The sequence below is a fragment of the Salminus brasiliensis genome, chromosome 7 (assembly GCF_030463535.1).
Source record: "Salminus brasiliensis chromosome 7, fSalBra1.hap2, whole genome shotgun sequence".
Taxonomy (NCBI): domain Eukaryota; kingdom Metazoa; phylum Chordata; class Actinopteri; order Characiformes; family Bryconidae; genus Salminus; species Salminus brasiliensis.
This window is the reverse complement of record NC_132884.1, coordinates 4,077,532-4,102,649: the sequence shown is the minus strand read 5'-3', so window position 1 is coordinate 4,102,649 and position 25,118 is coordinate 4,077,532. Positions and strand designations below refer to the sequence as shown.

Here is a 25,118-nt window from a genome sequence, read left to right as displayed (position 1 = left end):
TTGAACCCTAGGTTTATCATCAGTTATTAATCCTAATGCATAAACTATCGAGAAATCTTTGGTATTCATTGGTTTCAGCATATCTTGAGGAGTCCCACAGGGTTCTATTTTGGGGCCTATAAAACTGATGTTTTATGGCCGTAATGTAGTTGTGAGAGTGACGGCATGTGGACCTACATACAGGGTAATACAGGGTCTAAGGGGTTAATTCAAATTCTGACAAATTTACCCACACACTGACAAAGACAGGCTCCACCCCTGGGTCTGTGGTGGATTATTTTGCATGCCGGTCAGAACACACTAGACTCTCTGACAAAAGGCCAAGTCTGGCTTTCCAGGTTAGCCAAGGTCTAGTTGGTTAAAAGCAATGGTGTGTATTCACTATCACCACAGACACACACTTCATGAATGATTTCTCCTCTGCCTGCAGATAATGTAAGTGTGTGTGTGTGTGGAAGTGGTAGGCCAGGTTAGACAGATAACGCTGTGTGAAACAGGAAACGGTTGGATGTGGCAGGCCTAAATGTCATGAAGGCGCTTCTGGGGGCTCTAAAAGACTGTGAGTGTGAACGGCAGTGTTGAAGGGTGTGAAGCTTTGAAGCAACCTGGAAAAAGTATATTTGCTAAAATCTACAATCAGAACATTTAAATGGGGATATTTGACTCAATATAGAACTAAATATAAACATTTATTTTTTCCACCAATGCAAAGAACCCTGTTAACAGGGCTGAGCACCATTTCAGCATCTGAGTGGTTCTTTGAGCTGTTTTTGGCGTTATACAAAGATCAGCCATAACATTAATACCACTGACAGTTGAAGTGAATAGAACTGATGATCTGGTCCAGTGGCCCCAGTCAAGTGGGCAAGCATAAGAATCAGAGACACTTTGACAGGAAACTGTCAGATCTGTGTTGACTAGATGACTTCAACACCCTCCAAAACATCAGGCAGGTGTTGAGAGCTGTTCCTGGTATGCAGTGGACAGCACCTAACAAAAATGCTCCAAGGAAGGACACCAAGGGTCATGGGCACCTAAGCCTCATTGATGCACATGGAGGCCACACCTCACAACTTCCAGGACTCAAAAAGGATCTGCTGCTTAATGTATTAATGCCAGACACCTAGTCCCAGATACAGGACACCTTCAGATGTCTTCATGCTGTTTTGCTGGCACAAGGGGGGCCTTTACAATATTAGGCAGGTGGTGTTAATGTTATGGCTGATCGGTGTATAAAACCATAAGAACCCTTGAAGAACCTTTTTTATGAGTATACGGATCCTATCTTCAGGGTGGAGTCTCTCAAACTCCTGAATGTGACACCAGTGAACTGTTTCAACATAGGAGGAAAAGGCCTAGAACCTCAGCAACTGTGAAACGTCAAATACAGCAAGGTTGGTTCATTGCTGGTAATTCTACGCTAAGGTTCCACACTTCTCCATGTACGTCAATAAAGCTAGGTAAGGGTCAACAAACAGTACATCATGCAGCCACTGACGTTCAGCAGTCTTTTCTTCAGCCACAGTCAAGCTTACTGTCATCCCTGACTAAAAACACACTACATACACTTTGGCTTTAGATGGTCACTAATCGAACTGTGGTGATTCAGTCTACTCAGTGCTCTGGATCATCTAAAAGCATGCTAATACAGCCATCATAGCAAGTAGTGAAGATTTTACAGCTGTAGGAAGAACGAAGGTGCATTGCTCCAGGCCCAGTCCCCACAAGGTCAATGGGTCAAGTCCAGTCCCAACCACTTCTCTCAGTATTAAGAGAGTTTTTACTTGTAGAAACTCCAGATCCCATGAGGACAGACGCAGGTAATCACAACTATGAAATATACTTTCTCTGGTGAGCTAGTCTGAAGGACAAAGCTTGATTCCAGGTTTCTCCTGGACGCCCCCCAGTCCAGCCATCACAGCATGGATGTTTTCAAATCCATCATCAACAGCAGCAGCAGCAGATCACCTGATTTACCATCATTAAGCTCCGATTTACCACCAAACCAGGTGTTGATATGATGAGAACTATAAATAGTACTAGACTCCCATGAGGAGAACTTTAAATATGTTTAATTATTACAATCATTAATTAGTAATTAATAAGTCTTTTAAAACTTAATTGAACCTTTTCCTTCTTCTAGCTGTGAACACGCTGTATTAGCTGTACTGCTGATAGCGTAACTGCCGTCTTGCTCAGTTTCCCCTTTAAGCTCAACCAGCACGACCATGTCCAACAAAGAGTTAAAGGCAGAACTTACATTGGTGACAGCACTCCATCATTGTCCTGCAAAGATCCTTCTACACCTCAGCTTTGCTTGGTTTCTCTCTCTCTCTTTCTCTTTTTCTCTCTCTCTCTTCCTCTCACTGGGTGAATCTGGTTGTGTAGACTTTGGTCATTTTGGGTGGTGAGAGCTCCAGCACTCTGCTGCTACTGCTGCTGTTGCTGCCAAACCCATCAGTTCCTGTCTAAACGACAACACCCTCCACCCCCATTACTAAGGGCGAAAGACTCTAATGTGAGTGTAAGCGTGAGCTTAAGTGTGAGTGTGGGTGTATTCATGACTTTTTATATTCTTTCATACTATATTTTGGTGTAGCATTGTGGTATATTGTACAGTGTGTAGACAGACAGGCAGACAGACAGACAGATGGACAGACAGACAGATGGACAGACAGACAGGCGGACAGACAGATAGATAGATAGACAGACAGACATTCATATAGATAGATAGATAGATAGATAGACAGACAGAGAGAGAGATAGATAAATAAATAGATAGACAGATAGATAGATAGATAGAAAGACAGACAGGTAGACAGATAGATAGATAGATAGATAGATAGACAGACAGACAGACCATCAGATAGATAGATAGATAGATAGATAGACAGACAGACAGACAGACAGACAGACAGATAGATAGATAGATAGATAGATAGAGAGTTTATCTTATTCTGACATTGCAGTGGCTTTCTGCCTCTTCACAGCTGAAACTGAGACTCGGTCACTTCCACCAGTGTTCAGCTGAGCTTCAAGGTGTTGTCATGTGAACCGCCTTTCACCCAAGCTGTTGACTCTTCTTCTGGGGCTGTTGTGGATTTGGGTCTGTCAGCTCTCTTCCTGTCAGAGTTTCCTCCAGTCTCCAAAGCGTCTTTTGGTGGTTTAGAAAAGCGTACCCTGGCTTTATTTGCAATTCAGTTCGAGGAAAGTAGGCTTCCTTTGCTACCTGCCTTTTTTTGCCATTATTATATGCAGTAGTGTCCAAACACTGTCGTAGAGAGTGCAGAAACACAGTCTGATCCAACACTTATTTATTACAGACAGGGTTTGTAAGAAAACCCTGAACTTTCAAAACCTGATTTACTTTCTGTTGTTACGAAAGGTGTTGCCAGGTGTGGGCTAGAAGGCTATAAAGCCCCCCTCAGCACTGATGAGGTGGGGTAGTCATCGTCCTACTACCCGACCTGCAATCAAATCCTCACAGCAATGCTCTTCCAAAATCTTGTAGAAAGCCTTCCTCACGGGACAGTAGAGTCAGTTACTCCAACAAAAGCAGGATCAGCTCTTGTTAATACCCTTCATTTTCGATAAAACAGTGAATGAGCAGGAGTCCCAATACTTTTGTCCATTTACTGTAGACTTTGTGGCTGTCTCCTAAACGTTAACTATGCAGGAGAAGGATGGAAACTTATGGAAGCACTCAAGCATACCAATGGTCTTTAGGCATCACTCACTATTGCTATAATTTAATTGGCCATAGCTGCATCAGCTCAGGCCAAGTTCAATCCAGCACTGCCCACGCGGACATCCAAAACAGCTGTGGTTCGAGCAGTTAACTCACATCCACGATATAAGCACCCTGATAAATTTCCACAAGAGTAAATGCATGTCACAGTTACTGCTTTTCAGACCTTTTCAGTGCGGCCTGTAAGTAGGGAGCATGTTCCACCAGTAGATGTCCCTGTAGCCCACTCAGAGAGACCCACAACTCAGAGCCAGCATGATACTAGGAAACGGTGAGTAATGAGTCTATGGCTATTCCCTAAAACGCTGAATTAAAAAAGTGGTAAAAATGAGTAGATACACTATATGGACAAAAGTATTGGGACACCTACATATTCCAGTTAGAGGAGCTTTTATGACGTCCCATTCTAAACCCATAGGCATTAATATGGAGCTGGACCCCCTTTGAAGCTATTGAGTCAGTTGTAGACTTTCCTGTACTACACTCTAAGCTCAGCACTCGGCCCTGACCCCCCTCTGTAACTTTACTTTGCTCTCTGTGGTTCCTCCTAAACACTGCCACTGTTCAATAATACCTCTCACAGCTGATGGTGGAAGATCTAGGAGGAAGGAAATTTCACCAGCTGACTTCTTGTTGTTGATGCAGCTTCTATTACATACAGAACCACGCTGGAGTTCAGTGAGCTCTTTAGAACCACTCGTTCATGTGTGGAAAGGCCGACTGCATGGCAAGGTGCTTGTTTTTTTTTTGATGATGTCCCAATACTTTTGTCCACTTAGTGCATTTTTAGATTGTATGCCTATTGTGACTGTGGAATGATACTATAGAGTATAGACCACCCGCACAGTCAAGGTGTGAACATCTTTTCTTCCCCGTTGGCTCACCAGTTGACATTTCGCTAAAGCCTTTGACACCGATTTCCCAGCTGTAGCCTAGCAACAGTAAATATGTGCAGCATCTCTGACAAGCTTTCGAATGAGAAAATGATACTCGATAATCCAAGAGTTTGGAGGAAAGAGTGAAACTTCTACAGGATGGACGTAGGATTTGAACCACACAGCATGGAAACCATGGTATGCTCCACAGCTCAATGCTAGGGGGCTCTAGCATTAGGCATGGGGCCAACAGTTTCATGTTTATCTGCTCCAGAGAGTCCCTTTTCTATTGGCGGGACTTGCTCATGTGGGGCTCACATGGGTAGAACAGGTGGACCTGTGCAATGAGGGGGGTTTGTTTGTGATGTTACTCATCTCTCGTCTCATCTAGGCCCCATGTGCTGTGTACAACCCATATAGGGGCCCATGTTTTACCCCTCCCAGTCCCATCATCTACATTGGTGGGACCCTGGTGGGCATTCAGGGTCCATTTGTGTGGCTCAAATGGAATCCATGGACACCACTTTCTGGTTCCTAGTTGAGCTAACCATACAGGCCCCACATGGACATGTTCTCTGGGTCTCTACTAATATTAGAGAAGCTGTGTGTTTGTGCATTTGCACACCTGTGTCAGCAATGGGTGCAACTTGAAGTTGCTAAATATATTCGTTTGAATGGGTTTCCACAAACGTCTGGACTGTGGTCAGATAAACACCAATGCTCTAGGGCTGCTTTGCCATCGGTGGTTCTAAACCTTCATCATAAAGCATCATGCATTCTCCGAAGTACCTGGATGGGGGCTGCATTGTGGCTGTGATCCAACACAAACATCCAAAACGACAATGAAACATCCGTTTTTCCATGGTCAACCTATGACCTGAAGTGACCTGTCCATTAAATTAACGCAGATCTACAACCCCTCAAGGACCTTGAAAGGTTCTGCAGGGAGGAACGGCCCAAGCAAGCTTTACAGCAAACTGCCCATATCCACTATACCTGCCAAGGGTTTTGCTGCATACCTTTTTTTTGCATTACTTTAGTGCAGTCCATAAGAATGGGTGACATGTTTTTATGGTTTTGCCTTTCTGCTCAAGTTTCTTAAAGAAACTTTGGGGTTATTCGCGATGTGACTGCCAATGGCATCAGCTGGATGAATTCTAATGCACCGAGACTGTTCGGATACAATCAAGTGCTTCAACACTGTGAATAGTTTCTCCTTGAAGCACAATGAGGATCCAAAACATACAACTAAAGCATCTGTGGGTTGAAAAGTGGAAAGTTCTTGACTGGGCAGAGTCAGCCACCTAATCTAAACCCTGCTGAACATTCTGAACTACTGAACTGACTTTCTGAATAAAGACAAAAAGACCCCGAAATGGCTCAGTGTAATGGCTCAGTGGGTTCGAATCTCGGGGTATGTTGCTTCGCCATTAGCAGCCCAAGCCTAAGAAAGCACAATTGCAAAAAATGCTTTCTCTGAGTGGTGCAGACAGCAATCAGCCCAGAAGCCCAGAAGTCTGTTGTCTGATGTACTCTAATGGAAGGAGACCCAAGCAACCTTATTCAAAAAATCACATAGCATGGAAACCATGGTACTAGACATGGGGGGCAATAGGTTCATGTTTATGTGCTTCAGAGAGTCCTATTCTATTGGTGGTACTTCCCCCGGCTCACATGGGTGGAACAGGTGGACCTGGTGGACCTTTTAGAAAGAAGACCCAAGCAACCTTAGGCAAAGAACTGCCATGCTGAGGATATAATATCTATAACATCAGGAAGGAGCTAAAAGCCCTAAAGAGGCAACATATGGTGGCAAGGGACGAGGGAAAGACACCCTTGGCAGAGCCTTCATCAACAACCCATTTGGATTCAGTAAGCAGCTCGCCTGCAGAGTTGATGGACCTGACAGAACCACAGCTGAAAGATCTGCAGGAGATGGTCAGGATTGTCAGTCTGGTTGAGTCTGTGCTGGATTGCTCTAGTCTGCAGATTTTTCGTCAGTCAGAGTCAACAGTTGGAGAGAGAATTGAGTAGCGTACGAGGGCCGCAGGCTTCAATTTTCGGCCTCCCGACTGCATCTCAGACCAGTCGGGTTTGATTTTTTCGACCCAGTCGAAGTCAAAACGGGTCCTGTCAATAGCCAATGAACACTGAGCACAGCAAGTGCAGTTTTCAGGCAGTTTCTTATCCGAATTTTAAGATACCATTTAAGGTGGAACGGAAATTCAGATAAGACGCCAACATCGGCTTTGTACGTAGGGTACTGTAGTATATTCATTAGCTATGCAGATGTTCATAGACCTGAAGGAATGATATGGAGTTGAGGAATAATATAGTGAGGCCCATGGGTTAGACTTAGACTAGCGAGATCCATTCCTAGGCCTAATTTGGTAAACTGTAGATGAACTAAAGGAATATCGGAGGTTGTTTAGATTGGACATACTTTCCATTGTGTGTGACAGGGATGTTAAGGGGTCCAGCTGTGTCTTCACCATGTAGACCATGTATGGTAAACAATGGTGGGGGCTGATTGATATCTTTAGCGAAAGACCTGTATCGAAGAGGGACCCCAGGTTAGATCCCTGATGATGTGGCCTAGATAAGCATCAGGAGATGTTTTCGTACTAGCATCAGCTTCAGATTGGTTATCTAGGCTCGATTTGGTGAAGGAACCGTTTGCTTGTTTTCTTTGCTGTTTAAGATGCTCTAAAAAAGTCCTTGCCAACACCAAAGGTTCAAGGCATAAGTATTGTCTCTGCCCTGCGTTTTTTGTGTGTGCCCAGCTTTCACATCCACAGAAAAGCCACCACAATCTGTTGACAGCCTGGCCTTTGTTTGTAGAGACTAAGCCGTTAGTTTTGAAGATCCTTTCAAGCTCTTTCACCCTTGTTCAGTCGAGTGCCAAGCTGTGCCATACCCCTTGACTTCTCACAGCTTTCGTCTTAATTGCCTTGTTGTTAAACGCCGGCAGTAGCTGCCCACATCTTCATTGGTAATGGAAAAATTAGCCCCCATTATGCATCAAAACAGTCCGTAATTCGTTTCTATTCGACCTCCTTAAAATGAAACAGGTTGTTTTTGTGCCTTTGAGACTGATTTAAGGAAATGACCTCTGTTCTAATTTGCTGCCCTGTATTGTGCCTCATTCAAAAAGCAGTCCAGGCTTAAACTTGCGTTCTTACTGTAGCATGAATGGGTTGGGCTAACCTGCGGTGGGTCAAATAAGCAGATGTGTAACTAATTGAAATGCAAATCTATTTGTGTGGCATCTTTTTCAACAGCCGTTTGCTCCAGGCCTCTAGGAAGCAAGCCAAGTGGCATGGACAAACCTCCTCAGAGCAAGCAGAAGAAACCTTGAGAGCATCAAGCACATCAAGCACAGCAAGAACACACCCAGCCAACATGCTCATGTGGGGCTCATGTAGGTAGAACCTACGTGGGTTCCAGGTGGGCATGGGATCTCGCATAACTGCTTCTTAAACAACGATAATGCACAACATATAACACATAGGGCCCTATTTTAGCGATCTTAGGCGAGACGTCAACCATGCAGCTTATTGGTGTAGCGCAGCACAGTCACCCAGACCAGGAATCTAACCCCAGTCTCCCACAGGGTGTGGTAGCTAGCAGACAGTGGTGTTATCTGTTGCACCACAGCAGCCACCAATCAGCGTGTCGCTCGCCGTTCCCTTTAAGAGCCAGGTGTGGTCTGACTGACTTTGGCGGATTGCTAGTTCAGTGGTGTAAAGCGTGGGGGGGTGTACGAGCGTTGTGCTGCACGTGCCTGTGTTGACAATTCACTGGCAAGATAGTAACGACCGTCTGACTGTTGACGAATGTCTGCCTAGGCTGTTTTCAGTCAGTGGAGCTCCTCCTGTGTTTTCCGCTGCCAGGATTGAAGCAATCCTCCAGAAACTGACCTGAACACCCCTCATTTCAGGACCACCGCACCTACCAGCGTAGATATATTCACAGGCAGCGCTGCTATTTAAACGACACAGATGGAAGATGTGAAAATAGACTGTTGGTGGGGTGTAAGACAGCAATTAGCATCGTGACGCGCCTTGCGCAGAGTGTAAGATAGGGCCTCACACCCTAAAAAAAATTGAGGTGCTACAAAAGGATCCATTTGTAGCACCTTTATTTTTAAGTTTAATGAGTTTCATGAATGTCAAGCAGATTATTAGCCATTTTTTGGCATTTTATGATTTTCTATTTTTTTGCATCTTGTGTAATTTCCGTCTTCAGTATGGCTGAACTTGGGGGAAATGCCTTAAAAGCAGCGTGAGTCAACTTGTGATTCTGAGGCAGTTTTCCTGCACAGAAGATAAAGGAAATTCATCCAAAGAGTTCTGTTTCCCAAGCCACTTTATAGAACTTCTCCAACCGCAACATAAATCCCATTAGAGATATACAGTATAAACCCATTCAGAGCTCTGAAACCTGATGCCTTTCATGACTGCTCCTGCATTCACACATCTATCTCTAACTCTTAAGAAGGCGACATGCCCTCAACTCCCCTTTTCTTCAATGCTTTTTGTAAATTCAGGGGCAGTCCACGTTCTTTTTTAATCCCTGAATGTAGCTCTAAATCTCCAGCCCATGAAATAGCATGTACACGAGTGCAGGGAGAATGCATGCACTTACGCTAAGAGGAAGACCTACTCGAGGCTTCCGAAATGTTACTTCAGCATGATACTGACAAACAGACGCATTTACTAACCTCACTTCATGTAAGTGAACAAACGCCTGTGCTTGTGCTCATCTAAGAATACCTCAAATCCACTTGAGATCAGTAACATAAACAAGAATGAGCTACGACTGCGTCATGATAGACCAGGAAGAGGATCGAGTGAAGCTGTTTCACTTTAGATCAATGCTAATGTCCCAAACCCCTTATGCTACCATCTAGGTACCAACTATGTGTCATTTGTCCGCCTTAAAAAGTAGGAAAGAGGCAGTGAATCCGGGCTCTAAGCTCCAGAGAAGGCCTGTAAGTGAAACTGCTAAAACAGTCTGAAAACTACTGCTGTGTTTAACAGCTGGAAAGCAGAAGAGGTTTAGGACTGCAGGGTCGCTATTTCTATAATGCATGCAATTCATTTGCCGTTTCTTTTCTCAGGGTTGCCAGATTCATTTACATTTAAGGCATTTAGCAGATGCTCTTCTCCAGAGCGACTTACAAAAGTGCTTTGCTATTTACCCAAAAATAACCTCAGCTAGTTTGAACAGGCTAAAAATTCAAAGATACCTCTAAGTTTAGACTGTACTAAACACAAGTCAGTAAGGTGACCACTCTGCTTTTCGCCCAAGAACTCTCAGAAGAGAAGGGTCTTCAGTCTGGGTTTGAAGACAGTGAGCGTTGAACTCTGCCCTTCGGACCCCCAGGGGAAGCTCGTTCCACCACTTCGGTGCAGGACAGAGAAAAGTCTGGACGCTCGTCTTCCAGGGATTTTGAGGGATGGCGGGTCGAGCCGAGCTGGGCTCTTGGTGCGAATCGGCTTTTGACCATCGCCATCAAGTACGGAGGAGCTGGCTGGTCCGTCCTGGCCTTTGTAGGCCAGCGTCAGCATTCTGAATCTGATGCAGGCAGCAGCTACAGGACACCAGTGAAGAGAGAACGCAGCAGTGGAGTAACATGGCTGAGGGGATACCAGTCAGAAGAGAGTTGCAGTAGTCAAGTCTCGAAGTGACGAGAGACTGAACAAGGTATAGGAGGGCCAATTCAGGAAGCCAGTCATAATATGGGAAGGCACAATCAATTAGCCAATCAGAGTGAAGGAGGGCAAATTCAATTAGCCATTCAGATTGCAGGGTTGATAATTCATCTAGCCAATCAGAATGCTAAGAGGACAACTTCAACTAACCAATCAGAGCGAAGGAGGGTAAATTCAACTAGCCCATCAGAGTTAAGGAGGGCATATTCAATTAGCCAATCAGAGATAAAGAGGGCAAATTCATCTAGACAATTAGGGAATGGGAGGGCAAATTCAACTAGTCAATCAGAGTACAGAAGGGCCCATTCAAACTAACCTGTCATAGTAGAGAGGGCAAATTTAACTAGCCAATCAGTTTGCAGGGTTGGTAGTTCATCTAGCCAATCAGCATGCAAATGGGAACATTTCATCTAGCCAACCCTATTACAGGACAACAAATTCAGCTAGCCAGTCAGATTGCAGGGTTGAACATTCGTATAGCCCATCAGAGTGAAAAAGGGACAATTCCACCTAGCCAATTAGAATTCAAGGAGGGCAAATTCAAGTATGCAAATTGGATAAGGCCTTGATCATTTAACTAGCCAATCCCAGTGCGGGAAAAAAACATATCTCCTCTATATGGGGTAGAAAATGGCCAATGAGAGTGCTGGATGGGAAACATCATGGCAGAAAAAATAAAAGTAAGCAGAATTGCGGGTTCTTTAACCTAAGCCCTGCTTAACCTGCTTTAACCAGCCTTACCTCTGCCGTTCCGTTAGGGCCGGGACACAATGCTCAGTTCTGTTCAGAGAGGCAAAAATACAGTAAATATTATGCGCATAATTTCCCCCATCTGTAATGCATTTAGCAATGTTGTCTATTTATGTTAATTACTGGGTTGTCACAAACAGGCAAATGGGCTGGAAGGCCCAAAAAAGCTTCAAACGCTCAGGGCCTCGGCAGCAGTGATTGACTTGGCCTGTTAAGCAAAACAGAGGCCCAATTCTGTGCATTTAAGATTTATGAGTTGGAAAAGTTCCACAAGCTATCAAGATTTATGAGCTGGACGGGTTCCACCAACTATCAAAGTCTTGTTCTTCTAATCAAGCAGTCGCTCCCGCAATCAGTTCTCCACACACCGCCCCCATAACCCCCCCCCCCCAACTACACACACACACACACACACACACGCCACCAAGCGACCTTTCTCTACCAAACAACGTTAACACTTGGCGCCACGTGGAGCTTTTTTTCCGCAAGCTTTCTTCTTGGTTTTCGCGCGTGCTATTTCTCGCGGTCGCCATGGCAACTGCCCAAGGATGGAGACGGGCTCCTCCCAGATGAAAAGCCATCTGCAGATTATTAAAGAGTCTATTTAAAGTTGACAAAGTGCAAACGCCTCTATGAAGACGCAGTGAAAGAGTTCTAGTGTGGTAAAACAGCGTGGAGTCGAGCGGCTCTCGTGTTGGCGGAGAGGCGGCGGTAACCTAATTGCATTCTCAGTTCTCTCCGCTGCCGAACGTCTACTTGGATGGAAACGGAGCCAGACGTGTAGTGGCAGGCTTAGTGCCGCTGATGTGACACAAAACCAACTGGAAACATCTGCCGCTGATTCTAGGTGGAGAGGCTTTGCGGATTCATAGCGAGCCTTAGCTGAACACCTTCATAGGCTGCAGCTGTGGAACCGTGTGCTTCAGGTTCCTCTACTTCAAGAGGTTATGGGGCATATTATAGCCCCTCCCCACCCCAGTCCGAGGTTAAAATATGTCAGTTCTTTTACACATCCTTCTGATCTTTTTTTAGTTAAACAGAACTGCTACGTAAATGATCTCTGTGTTGATTGGCTGCCTTGTAATATGCCTTATTTAGTCTGAATGGATAAAGCTAAACTGCTTTAAGGGGAATATAAAGAGATAGATGCAGTTGCCAGGCTGTTGCTATGTGATCACTGGGATGAAACTGGTTTTGCTAGATGGTTGCTATGGTGTTGCTAAATGGCTACTGATTCCTGTAAATCTGCTTTGCGACAACGGCAGTGCCAAACCAATTGATTTCATTGGATTTCTATATTGTTGGTTGATGGTTGCTATAGTGCTACAAGGTGGTTACTATGGTGTACTATTGTGTTACTAGGTGGATGCTATCAGTCAGATTGCAAGAGGCACAATTTCCCCTAACCGATTATTCAATCAAATTCAATTAGCCAAACTGGTTTAGGGGCTTGATAAGTTAACTAGCCAATCCCAATCCAGGAAAGAAATTCAAAGAGGGCAATTTTCACTAACCAATCAGACTGCAAGAGGGTCAATTTCACCTAGCCAATTAGAATTCAAGGAGGGCGTATTAAAATTGTATTACAGGCATCATAATGATATTAAACTGTTGCTATGGAGCTGCTAGGTGCTAAGTGGTTGCTAAAGTGTTACTAGGTGAATGCAGATGGGTGCTGTATTCTTGCTAAACTCTCGCTTGAAAAACGTTGCACACCCTGCAGGTATCTATAGCCTGATCATCCATGTGCAGCGCCATCTGCAGGAGCCTAAAGTTACTACCACTGTAAACGTGCTTAGTTTTAAATATATATATATGTGTGTGTGTGTGTGTGTATACAAAGGCATGTATAGTGTGTATATATACATTATACACACATATATATATATATATATATATAGAGTGGGGAAAAAAGTTTTTAGTCAGTCACCAATTATGCAAGTTCTCCCACTTACAAAGATGAGAGAGGCCTGTAATTAACATCATAGGTAGACCTCAACTATGAGAGACAACATGAGAAAAAAAATCTGAAAATCACATTGTCTGATTTTTAAAGAATTTATTTGCAAATAATGGTGGAAAATAAGTATTTGGTCAATAACAAGAGTTCATCTCAATACTTTGTTATATATCCTTCGTTGGCAATGACAGAGGTCAGACGTTTTCTGTAAGTCTTCACAAGGTTGGCACACACCGTTGCCGGCATGTTGGCCCATTCCTCCATGCAGTTCTCCTCTAGAGCAGTGATGTTTTGGGGCTGTCGGCGGGCAACACAGACTTTCAATTCCCCCCAAAGGTTTTCTATGGGGTTGAAATCTGAAGACTGGCTAGACCACTCCAGGCCCTTGAAATGCTTCTTACGAAGCCACTCCTTTGTTGCCCTGGCAGTGTGCTTGGGATCATTGTCATGCTGAAAGACCAAGCCACGTTTCATCTTCAATGCCCTTGCTGATGGAAGGAGGTTTGCACTCAAAATCTCACAATACATGGCCCCATTCATTCTTTCATGTACACGGACCAGTCGTCCTAGTCCCTTTGCAGAGAAACAGCCCCAAAGCATGATGTTGCCACCCAAATGCTTCACAGTTGGTATGGTGTTCTTTGGATGCAACTCAGCATTCACTCTCCTCCAAACCCAACGAGTTGTGTTTGTACCAAACAGTTCTACTTTGGTTTCATCTGACCATAAGACATTCTCCCAATACTCTTCCAGAACATCCAAATGCTCTCTAGCAAACTTCAGACGCGCCCGGATATGTACTGGCTTAAGCAGGGGAACACGTCTGGCACTGCAAGATCTGAGTCCCTGGCGGCGTAGTGTGTTACTGACGGTAGCCTTTGTAACGTTGGTCCCAGCTTTCTGCAGGTCATTCACTAGGTCCCCCCGTGTGGTTCTGGGATTTTTGCTCACCGTTCTTGTGATCGTTTTGACCCCACGGGCTGAGATCTTGCGTGGAGCCCCTGATGGAGGGAGATTCGCAGTGGTCTTGTAGGTCTCCCATTTTCTGATTTTTGCTCCCACAGTAGATTTCTTCACACCAAGCTGCTTGCCTATTGCAGATTCAGTCTTCCCAGCCTGGTGCAGGTCTATAATTTTGTTTCTCTTGTTCTTCGACAGCTCTTTGGTCTTCACCATAGTGGAGTTTGGAGTGGGACTGGTTGAGGTTGTGGGCAGGTGTCTTTTATACTGTTAACGAGTTCAAACAGGTGCCATTAATACAGGTAATGAGTGGAGGACAGAGAAGCCTCTTAAAGAAGAAGTTACAGGTCTGTGACAGCCAGAAATCTTGCTTGTTTGTAGGCGACCAAATACTTATTTTCCACCATTATTTGCAAATAAATTCTTTAAAAATCAGACAATGTGATTTTCAGATTTCTTTCTCATAGTTGAGGTCTACCTATGATGTCAATTACAGCCTCTCTCATCTTTTTAAGTGGAAGAACTTGCACAATTGGTGACTGACTAAATACTTTTTTTCCCCACTGTATGTATAGTATACATATATATATATACACACACTATACAGACCTTTATACACCCCCCCACACACACACACACACACACAGAAATAGTAAATTATGTACACCTGTCACTTAAGACTTGAGTGAAAACAAGCTGCTCAGTCATGCTCATCTTTCACCACTTGTAAAACATCAAAACTTCACAAATGAGAGTTACTTCAGGTTAATTAAACCATATTCTCGCCCGCTCTCTCTTTCTCTCTCTCTCTCTGTCACACAGACACAGCACATGATTACTCTCAAAGGCTCTGACTCTCCAAAAACAAGGCAAGGTGTTAGTAACAGTAGATAGATTTGTGCCGACACACAAAGGCAAACCCTGCAGTATCTTATCAGTGCAGAAAGTGAAGTAATGTGACAAGCTCTACAGAGATATTCTGCCGAACAGGACGAGACCCAGTGACAAAAGGTGCATTCAGCTCGGAGAGATAGCGCGCACTGCGCAAACACTCGGCTGTTTGGTGTTTCCAGCTGTCGCTACTCAACACAATCGGTGGGATATATTAAATCCACGCTCCAGTGACCATCTGCAATCTCTGAATCCATGTGTGTGTGAGGAAGAGAGAGAGAGAGGGGGGGGGGGGGTGGGCTTGGGGCTTGAAGAAGATGATGGAGAGTCCTCCTGTGGGGTTGCGAGTGTCAGGAAATTGACTTCAGCAGATAGATCAAGAGTGAGGGGGACCTTAGAAGCTAATTCACAAACTCATCCACTGTAAATGTCGCCGCTTCATGGGGGGCTGAGTGTGGGTGGGGGGAAACGAGAAGGATTGGCAAAAATAATTGGTCTACTGGAAGCCAGAAGTGTTTATTGGATGACAGCTGACTTTACAGAAGAAGGTCTTTAGCTGTATTGCGGCTGTGGTTGTTTTATCCAGTTCACTTTGTTAATGACCAATGAGAGCAATAACGGTGACAGTAATAACTATAGCAACAGTAATAAACAGTCATTACAGCCTCATCTGAATCCATATAACTCAGTAGGGTTTTTCACAGGCTGGCAGTAATAATTGTGGGGTGATTTTAATCCAGTATGAATCTAATCAGCAGTCTGTTTAGTTTTTAGTCTGACTTTAAGAAATGGGGACTGTTTTTAATCCAGTATGAATCTGTAGTTTAGCAGATTTTACAGTCGGACAGTAACATTGTGGGGTGATTTTAATCCAGTATGAATCTAATCTGCAGTGTGTGAGGTTTTTTAAAGTCTGACAGTTATATTTAAAAAGCAATTCCAATCCAGTATGAATCTGATATGCAGTGTGTGCGGTTTTTACAGTCTGACAACAAAATTGTGGAGTGATTTTAATCCAGTATGAATCTAATCTGCAGTCTGTATAGTTTTTAGTCTGACCTTAAGAAATGAGGACTGTTTTTAATCCAGTATGAATCTCTAGTGTAGCTGATTTTACAGACAATAAAATTGTGTGGTGATTTTAATCCAGTATGAATCTAATCTGCAGTCGGTAGTTTTTAGTCTGACTTTAAGAAATGAGGACTGTTTTTAATCCAGTATGAATCGTTTAGCAGATTTTACAGTCGGACAGTAAAATTGTGGGGTGATTTTAATCCAGTATGAATCTAATCTGCAGTGTGTACATTTTTTACAGTCTGACAAAAACATTGTGGAGTGATTTTAATCCAGTATGAATCTGATATGCAGTGTGTGCAGTTTTTAACAGTCAGACTTTATTAAATGAGGGCTGTTTTTAATCCAGTATGAATCTGTAGTGTGCATTTTTTACAGTCTGACAGTAATAACTGTGGGTTTATTTCAGTCCAGTATGAATCTAATCTGCAGTCTGTGCAGTTTTAACAGTCTGACAGTAAACTGTTGTCTGATTTTAACCCAGTATGAATCTAGAATGCAGTGTGTGTTTTTCAGTCTGACGGTCATATTTGTGAGGTGTGTTCAATCCAATATGAATCTATGGGTTGTGTAGTTTTTACAGTTTGACAGTAATTATTGTCGATTGATATTAATTCAGTATGAATCTGTGGGTTGTGTAGTTTTTACAGTTTGACAGAAATTATTGTGGATTGATTTTAATGCAGTATGAATCTGCAGTGTGTGTAGTTTTTATGTTCTGGCTGAAATAATTCTAAAGTGATTTCTGTCCAGTATGAATCTACAGTGTGTGTTTTTCACAGTTTGACAATAAGAACTGTGAAGCGATTTTGATCCAGTATGAATTTGTAGTGTGTGCAGTTTTTACAGTCTATGTATGTGGAGTGATTTTAATCTGCGGTTTGGGTTGGTTGAACAGTCTGACAGTAAAAACTGTGGAGTGATTTTAATTCAGTGTGAATCTGCAGTATTTTTTCAGTCATTTGGTGGGAAAATTGTGAATCTGGCAACCCAGCAGGGGAAGAACCAGGGAGTGCAACACACACATTAAACAGCACAGAGTTTCTGGTTGCCGTAGCGACTCCGCAGCTTAAGAATGAACATAGTTCACTATCCTGGATGTTTTTAGACTGTTTTAGCAGTTTTACAAGAATGGCTTTTTTTTACGACTGGAATGACATTGCCAACCTTTAGTTATTTGGGAAGGTGGTAGGGGGTTTTCGCACCCACTAGCTCTTAGTGATCTGTAGTGTTTGCAATATAATAAGATCCCATTGTGTGAAACTGCAGTTCCAGTCCCCTGATATATGCAATAGGGCCCCAATACACTGATAAGGATCCATTTCAGTGACATTGAGCGTGGCCTGGGCCTCGACTCGATTCAAACTGGGAGATTCGGCCCAAGGCATGTTCGAATTACTCCACCAGGGCATCCCCAAGAGCACCAAGATATAATGATAAAATATATATATTTTAAAAATACCATGAATAATTAAACGAAATGGTATTACACAGCCTATGGAATGATGAAGCATCTGGTGCAGAGGTGGTGGTATGAGGGGGCCCCAAATGCAAATCTGCTTAGGGCCCCATAAAGGCTTGGGCTACTTGTGGGGGTGTCGGAAAATTACACAGATACTTTATCCCACACAAATCACCCAATCAGATTGCTTACAAATGACATTACACAAGCTCCCCTGGTGGAACTAATGCGGCTGTATTTTCAGGCACTGCTACTTGGAGAACTTTGCTCAGTAAACGGGTCGCCATGCCTCCTCACGGTGAAGTCAGAGGGCTCCTGGTTCAATCCCCATCTGGACACATGTGCCCCAGGGTGATCGACCAAGGACTGGACACCTCTAGGTCTAACTCTCCTTCTTCTGACCGTTGCCATGGTTTCTTCACTTAGCCCTGAGCTCCTCCAGGGCCATTAAAATATGCAATCTCTGACAGGACTTCTTAGCATGGTGACCCTGGGAAACGTTGAGGAATGCACAGTGCACATAAAGATTCTGTTTTGTAAAGCCTCTGAATCTTGATAAATAATTAAACTCTAAACCCTAGTCCCCAGCTTACAGCATCCAGTTGGTGAGTCTAGACATGGAGCAGGACTTGAGAGAGAACAACCGGCTGAGGTAGCCTGCAGAAACATATGGAATAACAGCCCCTCTGGTTCACAATAGTAATGAACAGAAGCATTTTGAAGAGATTTCTTTTAATAATTAAAGCAGTGGCCCACGCTTCATTCCTACAATAGGCACGACCTCAACCTAGTCTGCATCTGGCAGGCAAAAGCCTTTCATAACAAATTCATATGCTGTTTAAGAACATATCGTCTGTTCAGTTTAGAATTGCATTGCATTTTCAGACATGGGCTGAGTTATTATAATCACAACAACCCAGCTAAGTTAGCACAATGAGCCAACTCAGTTACAGTGAGCCCAATGAGCTAGCTGAGTTATAATAAAGCACAGTACGATAATTGAGTTACAGAGAGATAGCTGAGTTACAATTAATCCAATAAGCTGAGTTATGATACGCTAGTTAATAACCTATAAGGCCCACAGTGACCCAACATAGTTCCACAGAGCACAATGACCCAGCTGAGCGGTTCTTAACTCAGCTTGATTGAGCAGGACTACAGGGCTCACATTTGCTGTTTAAACACCATGTGGAAAGACAAACGCTGCCCTCTCACAGATACACCATCATTTGCATTCCTCTCTATGAGGTTTGATTAAAAAATGCTTGTGTACAAGACAAGTTCTCCCCAGACACAGAAAACTGCTCCAGTATTAGCTCACTTCAAGCAGCATCCATCACTGCGGTCCTCCTCATTCCACCAGAAAACCTGCCTGAAAGATTTTCTAATGTTTTAATGAATGCAAATATGTTGCTTTAATTTGGCCCATAATTCTAATTTTCTCATCAATTGTGTCTCAATTGTGTTATTTTCTGTAATCATGTGTCTGCAGTGACGTACGTGTAAAGACGGGTTGGGTTTGAAAAATTAAATATTTAATTACATAAAATATACTTCACTTTTTAGGTGTTATCAAGACGTACCCACTTTAATAAATAAACGTATTAATTAATAAATAAGTAAATAAATACATTTTAAATAATAATAATACCCTAAATACGATAAACATCTATTTCCTTCAGCCTGTTTTATCAGTTATGTAATTTAACATACTTTAATTTTTTAATAAAAATAATCTTATTTGGATAAAAAAATAGTTATTTTTATTTTCCTCTATTCTCATTAGAGGAGTAAAACCTATTCTCATTTTATTTTTAATAGTTTCATTTTTATTATTACTATAATCATTTCTTACTCTTCTCTGTTTGCTCGGTAATAAAAACAACAAACAAACAACAATTTAATAAAAAATTAACATCATTATTTTGACCAAATTCTGCAGGCCAGACAAGCATGACAAAGACCACTGCTCTAGATCCTGTTGTTCTGCTGTGTAATTTTTAAAAAATCAATATAATATCTCTCCAATATCATCTCAGTAATGGCTTTCCTGCATGTATTGCATGTAACCCTCCGTTCTGAGGGGTTTGTGCATTTGGGGGTTGGGACCTATGAAGAGTAAAGATCTTTTGTGCAGTATCAGTGCTCAGTACCAGATCCCACTCCTGAAACATCCCTGTCTCGCTGCAGCTCACTGTTTGTGCAGAATCGCTGAATTATCTGGAGTGTGTTGTGCAGGCTGGGTTTGGCGAGGTCATTAGAGGAGTTATCTGACCCCAACACAACCAAGAACAGGCAGCAAGAGAGAGACTGCTGTTCGCTAGTCTAAATGAGAGAGAGAGAGAGAAAGAGAGAGTAAGAGAGAGAGAGAGTGATAGAGAGAGAGAGGATGATAGAGAGAGAGAGAGAGAGAGAGAGAGAGAGAGGGTGATAGAGAGAGAGAGAGAGAGAGAGAGAGGGTGATAGAGAGAGGGGGGGTAGTGAGAGGAAATGAGTGTTTCTATGTCAGAAAAGAAAAACAGTGTATTTATGTGTGTGTGTGTGTGTGTGTGTGTGTGTTTGTATATGTTTGTGTGTGTGTTTGGGTATGTGTGTGTGTGTGTGTGTGTGTGTGTGTGTGTTTGTGTGTGTGTGTGTGTGTTTGGGTATGTGTATGTGTGTGTATGCATGCAAAGGCAACTATACTGTATATGTGCCTCAGACAGATAAGTAATATGTAACTAAGCGGTGTGTGTGTGTGTGTGTGTGTGTGTGTTTGAGTGTATGCATGCAGAGCCTACATATATATATATATATATATATATATATATATATATATATATAAAGCAGTAAGTGGCTATATATATATGTGTGTGTGTGAGAGCTTGTACATGTTTCAGATGGACACAAAGACAGCAAGTGTGTGTGTGTGTGTTTAGTAAGTAAGAAAGTGAGCGTGAGGGGGTGGTAGCATGTGTAACGGGGTGGTAGCGTGTGAACAAATGAAACCCACGCTACAGGCATGTCTTTTTTCACTCACTTTCTCTGTCCAGCCAATCTGCTCTCCTGCATAATGAAGAGAAAGCCACAGAACAGAAGAGAAAAGCAGGAGGAAGCGGAAAACGAAAGTGAAGGCCAAAAGTACTATGGTACAGTTATGTTCCATAGGTAAAGGCACTGACGGCATACCCTTGAGTGTAGTACCAAAACAGCCAACAGAGGCATGGACCCCACAAGACCTCCAGTGAAGGCATCCCGTGGTATCTGGTAAGATGTTAGCAGCAGATCCTCTGGCTCCTCAGGGCCCTCAGTGGAAATGTACAAAGTATGTCTTATGAAGATCTTCCCAAAGTCTAATAAACGTCTGCCGTCCCACCAGTTTTGCTCTACTCTCCACTCTTGGAATGGGTGGTCCTAAAAGCGGGTCAGCATACGTTTGCTGACCATTCACAAGGCTAACATGGCTCCGCCCTATCTTCAAGTCTGAGCAACCTGGAGAGCTAAAGCTAAAGCTAAACAGTTGAGATAAAGATCAGCCCACGTCTGGAGGAGTTTCTGCCCTGGTGCCCCGTCAGCCTTTACCTTAGCAACCGCAATTTAGCGACTGGGTGCCGGGACGGGTGGGATTTCTAGGTGCAGAACCATAGCTGGGGGATCCACCAACCAGCACCCACCAGTCCCACCCAAAGGGATGGGATATTGCCAATTAACCCACCTATTCAAAGCTCCCCGAGCACTAGTACCTCACTGCTCCCGACACTATGACACATCTCCTCCGATACATGCAAAGCCAGCCACCGCTGATACGGCATCGCCGGGCAGCAGACATGGTTGCAGGAAGCAGGAAGCCGATTGTGCTCCTTTGGATTCCGGCGGCTGATGGCAAAGCGCTTGACCTGGGATTCGAATTTGTGACCCCTGCACGTAACAGACCACTGAGCCCCTCAATTAAGCACGGGCAACGACTTTACATTGCTGTAACCATAACAAGCAACCTTTCTGGTTGGTGACCATCAAGACCCGCCTCAACTAGTTTGCCTAGCTTGACCAAACTGGTCAACCAGCTATACCAAACTAGTCAATCAGTATGACCAACTTGATGACCATTTTGGACAAGCATGGGAGGATGTTTTATTCAAAATGAGCAACTTTTCAAGCACCATGACCAAAAAGTAGTCTAGACTACCTGCAGAAGCTGGTCTGGAGCTGGATTTTTCAGCAGGGTGAACGGCAGATGGAGGGTGAATGGGCCTAATAGTGATATAGCAATTTAAAAAAGTGAAATATCACAGCTGAAATGTTCTCCTACCTCCCTCACTACACTCTCACTACTAAACAAAAACTGCCTCCTGGCCTTGCACTTCTTCATTTGTGACTCACACTTTTTTTCAGAATCTTTCTGTGTAGTCATTAAGCTTTACTGTTAAGCCAGGGTGATTAGCATTAAAGCTCCCTCGCTTTTACAGGAAGCCAACGTCAAACAGCGCGAGCTCGTTCAATTAGGCAGAGCCGTCCAGCGCGACCCGGTCTGTGCTATTAATGGGTCATGCTATATTACTGAGGGTGAAACGGGTTTTCTTTGGAAGTACATCTGTGCGATGCACGTACGCATACACACAAACACACACACACACACACTTATGCATAGAACATAACGTGCTATACAGTACAGCAGAGGCACCAATGCCACCGTTCAAAGAAGCAATTGTGGGTTGAGGGTTTCTGCCTTGAAAACGTCTTCCTGGAATCAGGCAATGCAAAGCGCTAGACGAACTCTTTGCTAAAAAGGTTTTGCTAACGCTCATGCAGCAAACAAGCATCAGACATTCGCCTCTGGTCTCTACGAACGTGCAAATCTGACAACATGGCCGACAGTTTTGGCTTCTCGGAAGGGAATGGAACTATGGCGTCCATGTTTTCCACAGTCATTACACCGAATGAACGCTGCTTCCCTTTAAAAACACCGAGCTGTGGTGCGATGCGCCATCACTCACTCGTCTCAAACCTCTCAAACCTTCCTGAGTTGGTCAATAACCTCTCATAGACCTGCTTGCATGGTTTCCACCACTGCACGGTTAAACTATGCTGTTTACTTAGCTAAAATTAGCTAGTAGCAGCTACATTAAAGCCCAGTTTGGTCCACATTTCTATGTGTCAATGTACATTTGTCCATGTGTCCATGTCCACAGTGTGTAATACAGTGTCAGAAAGCACATAAGCAAGGTCTAATAGAGGTCACTGAAGCCCTTCGAGCTTCGAGTAAGGCTCGGCTTGACCCGCCATCCTCCAAGATCAACGGAAGACAAGCGTCCAGGCTTTTTTCTTTTGTCCTGGCTCCGAAGTGGTGGAACGAACTTCCCCTGGAAGAATGGAAGAGTTGCTCGCTGTCTTCGAAAACGCCGACTGGAGACCCATAGAGCATGGTGAGTATTGTGGCCTCCATACTGACTAGCTGTAAGGGTATTTCCTAGATAAACAGTGAAGCACTTCAGGAATCCGCTCTGGAGAAGAGTGTCTGCTAAATGCTTTCAATGGACGCCTCAGTCTAGGTTGGTTTAGGTAAGTTGCTGTTTGTGCAATGCCAATACATAGCCTTAAGCTTATACAGCTAGTTAGCCTCGTAGCTCCAGTACAAAAGCCAAAGAAACACTAGACATGTCTCGGCTGACTGACTGCATTTGGGGTAAAGGGAACAATATTAAAGAATTAATCATTATTTCAGTCCCGACTGTCAAGAGCGAGCCGACGAAGACGTACATTTGACCCAGAAAGTCAATTTGGAATGCAAGGCAATACCAATTTCCCCCCACGAATGCAAGGTGTTGAATGGCACACTAAAGCCTGGGGGCTGCAACATGCAGAGTATTAAATAATCATTCATAACACCCAAGCAGAAGTACCTCTGTTCTGCTGTTGCAGTTGCAGTGATTACGTGCAGATTACAATCACAACAAAAGCTGATTTTGCATTTATGTATTAATATATTATGTATTTATGGGGGGCCTGTCATAAGGGCATACACTGTTTCTACTGCCGTGGGTTGTTTGATGTAGTATAGGGGAATATAAGAGTACAACCCAATATCAGGGAGTCTAGGTATAGTGCACAGCCTAACAAGGGGTACAATATACAGGGGTTATGATTCAATATATTGTAATATATTGTGAAATATTTTAATATTTCCCTCCCCAGTTTTAAATAGTCAATTCCCCAGCCCACTGGGTAGTAATCCCCCCATCACATGTGATCCTCCCGCTACTAGGAGTGCCTCCTCCTACACATGCGCAACCAGCCACCACCTCTTTTCAGGTAACCAATGCGCACTGAGGAAAGCGCAGAATACCTAGCGCTGATACATCGGCCAGCATCACACTGAAGTGATGTGGGGAGCACGAGAAAGCCATCGACCCATCCGGAGAGAACAAGGCCAGTTGTGCTCTCTCTGGCTCTGGCTGCTGATGGCGAGCATAGTGACCTAGGTTTCGAACCAGTGATCCTCGAGTCATAGTGGCAACACCTTAGTCCGCTGGGCCACTCGGAACAAATATTGGCATTTTTTTAAAAGCTAATTTTTATTATCTCATATAAGGCCTTTTTACGTTGGAGTGGAAGAGTCTAACGGCTGAAGACACAGCTGTACAACATTGCTCTCTAGAGATCGAAATGCACCACTGTCTACCACCAAGCTATGCATGTTAAATATCTAATTGAAGAATATAATATTGTATTTTATAGCATATATAAAAACACTGTAATTGCATGTCTCATTTATTGGTCATAAAAATAAATCATGTTTATACTAATTCAAGTTTATACTTTTTTTTCAGGAGTGTGAATCCCGAGCCATGCCGCTTTGCCATCAGCGCTACGCACAACGCTATTGGCCGGCACAGGCGCCAGTGATCCTCCAACACAGATTATTATTATTATTATTATTATTATTATTACCATTACTATTATTATGGTGGTTGTTGTTATAAATAAAAATAACAACAATAACAATTGCAACAACAACAGTAATAATAATGTTAGTTTGTTGCTTTTTCATGTTAGACAGGGTCCTTCAACCTAAAGCCAACCACCCCGTCACGCAAACAAAATAGAAAACATATAGATATATAACTCTTTTTTCAACTCAAATACACAAACAACCCTACTAATGTTATATGTTTAATAAATGCAAGGACATTTAGCTTCTTTTGAATATCATATATATGTATATGTATAATCTTCTGCACTATTGTCTATTGAATAATAATAATAGCAAAAGCAAAAATGTTGCTTCACATTATTCTTTATTAAATTTCTTTTATATTTTAATAAATATATTTTTATATTTTATATATTTTAAATTGATTGGCATGTGTGCTAGGTCAGGAACTTGACCAAACGAAGAACTGTGGCCATTTTAGGAAGAAATTTACCACCCCGTCACATTTTATTTTATTGTGATGGTGGCTCCCATGCCTGAATAAAAGGATAATATTATTAAAGATTTTTTTGCCTCAGGTGGGAAAATATTTTTTTTTTCTGGAGGATAAAAATATCTAAAAGTAAAAAAGTAAAAATGGCATAAAATGTGGAAAAGGCACCCGGGGGTGCACATGCTTCACTTGCTTCCCTGCTCAGTTGCCCATGCGTGCAACTGTGCTACCTAACCCCATCACTATAATGGTAACGGTTGGACTGGTGGTGCTGCCAT

The 25,118-nt window shown here is 43.2% G+C and overlaps 1 protein-coding gene across 2 annotated transcripts in view; it reads right to left on the bottom strand.

Moving 5' to 3' along the window:
• The window catches only part of cyth4b (cytohesin 4b), a 42,822-nt gene that overhangs the window by 16,055 nt on the left and 1,649 nt on the right, over positions 1–25,118 (bottom strand). Inside the window, exon 1 of one of the 2 annotated variants that reach the window (XM_072683501.1) lies at positions 2,261–2,834. The exons of the other annotated variant lie outside the window; for it this stretch is intronic. Coding sequence (XP_072539602.1) covers positions 2,261–2,282 — 22 coding nt within the window. The 5' untranslated portion in view covers positions 2,283–2,834. Of the gene's footprint in view, positions 1–2,260; positions 2,835–25,118 lie in introns of those variants that run through there. 2 annotated transcript variants of the gene reach the window in all.